Source organism: Vicia villosa, linkage group LG3 (assembly GCF_029867415.1).
Source record: "Vicia villosa cultivar HV-30 ecotype Madison, WI linkage group LG3, Vvil1.0, whole genome shotgun sequence".
Classification (NCBI taxonomy): Eukaryota; Viridiplantae; Streptophyta; class Magnoliopsida; order Fabales; family Fabaceae; genus Vicia; species Vicia villosa.
The window spans coordinates 201,955,697-201,960,735 of NC_081182.1; the positions used below are offsets into that span (position 1 = coordinate 201,955,697).

General features: G+C 32.1%; 1 protein-coding gene across 3 annotated transcripts; it reads right to left on the reverse strand.

Annotated features, from left to right (window-relative positions):
* Positions 1–1,283: 1,283 nt before the first annotated feature.
* Positions 1,284–5,039, reverse strand: LOC131657136 (probable ADP-ribosylation factor GTPase-activating protein AGD11). Of its 3 annotated transcripts, none has more exons than XM_058926619.1 (12): positions 4,921–5,039; positions 4,721–4,799; positions 4,574–4,633; positions 4,301–4,424; positions 3,656–3,742; positions 3,449–3,533; positions 3,058–3,133; positions 2,813–2,976; positions 2,459–2,696; positions 2,171–2,287; positions 1,799–1,894; positions 1,284–1,718 (listed from the first exon to the last, which is right to left on the reverse strand). In XM_058926619.1, exons 4-12 carry the CDS (start codon positions 4,347–4,349, stop codon positions 1,437–1,439), a joined length of 1,194 nt encoding a protein of 397 aa, XP_058782602.1. In that variant the 5' UTR covers positions 4,350–4,424; positions 4,574–4,633; positions 4,721–4,799; positions 4,921–5,039; the 3' UTR covers positions 1,284–1,436. The 3 variants fall into 3 exon arrangements, with proteins under 3 accessions (XP_058782602.1, XP_058782603.1, XP_058782604.1); XM_058926620.1 differs by having other exon boundaries at positions 4,721–4,805; positions 4,921–4,993; XM_058926621.1 differs by lacking the exon at positions 4,721–4,799 and having other exon boundaries at positions 4,921–5,013.

Here is a 5,039-nt window from a genome sequence, read left to right on the forward strand (position 1 = left end):
AACTCGAGTCTGAGTCGACCTTGTGATACGATCATGTCGCATATCAAGCATGTTGTGGCGAGTTGCCCCACATGATTCGAGGTTATTTCATCTCATCTATTATGATTTTGGTTGTCTTTGAGGATTTCACGCGTCCTAAAGTAAATAAGCTGATGTTTACCGATGCTAGATGATTTTCAATTATCATAAATGTAAGTTCACAATCTCTCATACATGAGATTTTTAAGGGCAAAGTGGTTAAAGAAAAGTAAAATGGTTGACTCAAAACCAGAAATCAAGACAATCAAGATCAGACTAGACATTGAATCAATGCATGCATGAACTCAATTTATAAATTTAACTAAGGTGCGATTGAGACTGGAATAATATTATGAATATTTTTTTTTTTTGCTAGTGGTCGGAATTCACCATTTAAAGGTGAACAAGAAGGATGTCGCGGGTTCAAACTCTCACACTTGCATCTGATGTCCCTGCACAACTACCATTAATATTCATAACTCATAATATTCATAATTTATGACATTAAAATAAGTATTGAATAATAATAAAACATAATAATATAATGGATCTGACTAACGAGTGCCCCAAGGACACTCCTTAAACATTCCAAATAAAAAAAATTTATAGCAAAATTAATAATTTCGATTTCTGAGACATTAAATACACATACTTTCAAAAAAAATTATTATTTTAAAGCCTTAAAGAGTACCCTGAAAACACTAATTAGCATTTCCCTAATAATAATAATATTATTATTATTATTATTATTATTATTATTATTATTATTGTTATAATTATTATAATTATGAGAAAAAAGGTAATACACTGACCGTGTGAAATATTTTACACTATCAACCAATCACTAGCATGTATCCAATTAAAATACAATTTTTTTTTTAAAATACTAAAATGACATGGCAGATATTAGAATTTTGATTGATTGTATGTGTAATATTGATTTACACTGACAGTGTACTACCATTACACTCTATAATAATAATAATAATAATAATAATAATAATAATAATAATAATTATTATTATTATTATTATTATTATTATTATTATTATTATTATTATTATTATTATTATTATTATTATTATTATTATTTGTTATTATTATTTAAATTCTTGTCATTTAAACTTTGTCATTTTTCCTTTAACTTTTTAAATCCAATCTCCACTTCATATTCAGGTTAATTATTTTCAAGTCAATTTGAGCATGAGGTTGAAAAAGGCAAAAAGATTGAAAATTATCAATAAGTTCTCTTCCAAAAAAAACACTTAATGATAATTCATATATTTTTCTTCATCTACATAATGAAGGTCACAGTCTCACAGAATTAATGTACAAAAGTGAAAACTGAGACATAAACAAATGCTTCAAAATGTTTCTTTTTTGCAAAGTTATGTTATGCCCCTTTACTCCTATTTCATCTATTGAGTAAGAGGAACACATTCAAGTTCAATTTCAAGCACACCTCTCTCAACATTTTGTAGCCTCAATGAGATTTCTTGTCTCACTTTTCCTTCTTCAAGTGAGATTATTCCATCTTTCACAAGTGTGTTTTCACCACTTGCTACCCATTTTCCAAGCTGCATTGACTCATTGATTGATGATTTTTCATATGCTTTTGCTGCTGATACTAGTGGTTGAATGTCTATTTCAGCCTCACCCATAAAATCATCATTTTTGAATGCATCTTTGTCATATACAATCTGCATGCATGTATGTATCACATCAAATCTTTGAGGCGAAATCAATTCTACTTGAGAAAATGGTGAACAATTGAACTTACCACTCTAAGAGGAGGAATGCTCTCGGGAATTGACAACATTAGGCTTTCATTCCAAACTGGATTTAAATTGTTCTTTATGACACGCGTTTTCACCGACTGCAAGACAAGATATTCAAATGTTACATATCTAATGTTAATTTTCCTTGACATGCGTGATGAAAAATAGTCGTGGAATTTGGTTGCCTTTAATAAGCAACTACACACATTCACGCAGTTAACACATCAGTGATGGTTTGATCAAAATCTGCATTGAAATCTAGATGTGCTGATCTCGATCCAACAACCACCGATGTGCTGACTACGTGAATGCTTGAGAATGTTGACAGCACGCGCAATCCAAATTAGTAGTTGTGACATGAAGAGGAGACTCACTTGGTTACCGAGGGAAAGGATGACATAAGGGTCACTAGTCACTAAATCTCTGATAGCTAGGTTCGTGCCTTTAACCACGTTAACTTTTATCAATCCAACAAATTCAACCATACCTGCCTATAACAGTAAATAGGAAGAAATAAGATTCAATACTTATCATGTTTACTCATTTTTCTATCAAGAATAGCGTTCATCGAGGTATTCTTCGCATTGACCGGTTCAAAGGAAGTTATTCAATTTATTTGGAAGATGAATGATAGATATAGCAGTGATGAAATGAAACATTACCAACGAGGTACTCTTCTTTGCAGCCTTGAGCTCGGAATCTTTTCTTCCCCAGCTGTTTCGAAACGATAGCCCGATACGGTTTCTTGTTGTTTGTTTATCATAACGTTTTTTTTCTGGCGGAGGAATGTGGTTTGAGGAACTGCTCTGACCAGATGAAGAAGATCTTCCATGGGATGGTATAAAGGGACACGACAAATTCTCCTCAGAATCCAAAAATTGTAGGAACTCGTATTTTCTCCTGAAAACAAAATTAAAAGAAATTGTTAAACGCGATGGTATCCTTCATCTAGATAAACATGAATCTGTTGTGTGTATGTGTGTTTGTGCGTTCATGCATGTTTTTTATCGAGTTACCTAATAAAATCAGAGCGCTCGTCGATAGAAGAATTTGGTTTTGGTTTTTTTATGTAAGTTGGCAAGCAAGCTTCGTACTTCTTATTGATTACTGTATTTCCTCCCAAGTTGACCAATGAATCAACTTGTTCATCTGTCCAGTCATCTAGATTCAGTGACAGAACCTATAATAATGTCAAATCATGTTAAAATTTTCATTTGAGAATTTGCAAGTAAGTTTTACATAATTAATGTTTGGAATATACCTTAGATATATGGACTCCAAGGCTTCTATGTATACCGGAACACTTGATGCAAATAAATACTCCAAGACTTGAAGACCTGATGATATTCAAACAATTCGGTAAATAAAATCATAAGCAAATAATATGAACTAATGCGCTTGACAAGTAGGATAGATAACCATGCTAAGAGTCTGTTTGGATTGACTTATTTGGACTTATCTATTGGCATAAGCACTTGTGAGACTGAATAGAAGAGCTTCTGGAAACAACTTATGACGTGTTCATAAGTTGTTTTCAGCTTATTTCCTTAATCACTTGCATACAAACATTTTTATTTTATTTTATCTTTTGTTATAGAAATATCTTATACACAAGCACATATATGATAAGCGCAGAACTTGGTGGTACTTACACCCATTTTGGATCCGACGATCCACAATCAGCGCAATACTTGTTCCCAGCTTGACGCATCAGATTGTCTAATCTTTCTTGTGGACCTAGTGAATGGGAATGTCCACAAATAGTATAAGTTAAAAAGATGAAATTTCGGAAGCTATACAATGTTTTTGAATATAAATTAATTTTCTTAAAAAACAAATGATTGAAAAAGGTAAAATACCAGATATCATCCATCGCTCTCTTTGACTTTGAGAATTCAAACTTGGTGTTTCTGTGCAGAAGAGATCATATAGGCAAGATCCTGACCCTACAGTTGAGACATTTAACTTTAATAGTTAGACCCTTCCATAATATCACTTTACATTGTGATTTGTGAAATTGTGAGAAAGCGTCCTTTGAAGTTTGAAGTTGCTTTTATATCTTCTCAACCATGGATCAGTTTGTCATAAACATGTTTTAACCCAAATAAAAGAAGAGGAGGGAAAATGAAAGAGTTAATCAAACTGTTTTATCTTATAAAGAAAGTATGACAAAGATATGGAGACCAAACACAACAAAGATACGTATACCACACACAACACAGATACGGGTACCAGACACAACATAGATACGGACACCAGACATGACACTGATTGTGAGACATAGACACTTATGATAATTTTAAAAAGTAGAAGTGATTGAGTATAACCTCAAATGTTGTGATCGTGTGTGTCTAGGTCAGACACGCCTTTAACCTGAAGTGTTCATGCTACAAAGGTTCTACCATACGAATGACTCTATTCTTCTTGTTCATATTGTCATCTCCATTGATTACAAAGTGTTCGAGCTACAAAGGATTAAGCAAAAAGGAATAGAAAGTTTTTACCTGGTATACCGTTGATTTCAGAATTTTCTTGATGAATCTCCATCTCCATCCTCGAATACTCGAAATCAAAATTAAGGAATGGCACTATAATCTGAAAACAGCCATGTAATTATCCACGGTGTCGCTGCACCGAGATAAAAAAACGGTTCATCAGCATCACATAAGCATCACATATTTTATCTTGATCATCTCGATTTGAAAATTCATAAACATAGAAAATGGCCAATTAGGTTTGAATCAATAAAAACAAATTTTCCAAAAGAAAAATCTTACAGATCAGATAATTTATTTCCTCAACTTGAAATTAGGCATGAGCCAATGCCACCTTATTCTCTGCAACAAAAAAAAAACAAATTATTATCAAAATAATAATAATAAAAAATCATAACAAGTTAAGAAACATAAAATTAGCTAGAAAACCTAGAATTTTTTTCAAATCAATCTTTGATGAAATTGGTGCATGATTGATAACACCCCCTTGAACAATGAAGATAAAAGCCTGAAACTTTCAAATAAAAAAAATAATAAATTTTTTTGAAATGCAGAATGATGAAAATCAATGATAGAATGATTGAAATTGAAGATTTTGTTATGGTTGTGATGATGAATGTTTGACTCACCAAGGAACATTGATGTTCAGAGAGATGTAGTTTGAACGCGCTTACATGGAGGCGTGTTAATCTTGTACATTACAATTTGATGGTATTTTAACAACACAAAGATTGATTTCATCAATTTC

Excerpts from the sequence above, each read along its gene's own strand:
- LOC131657136 (XM_058926619.1), bottom strand. The coding sequence starts at position 4,349 with ATGGAGATGGAGATTCATCAAGAAAATTCTGAAATCAACGGTATACCA. Across the intron at positions 2,697-2,812 it reads GAGCGCTCTGATTTTATTAG|GAGAAAATACGAGTTCCTAC; the intron begins GTAACTCGATAA and ends TTTTGTTTTCAG. Across the intron at positions 1,719-1,798 it reads GCATTCCTCCTCTTAGAGTG|ATTGTATATGACAAAGATGC; the intron begins GTAAGTTCAATT and ends ACATGCATGCAG.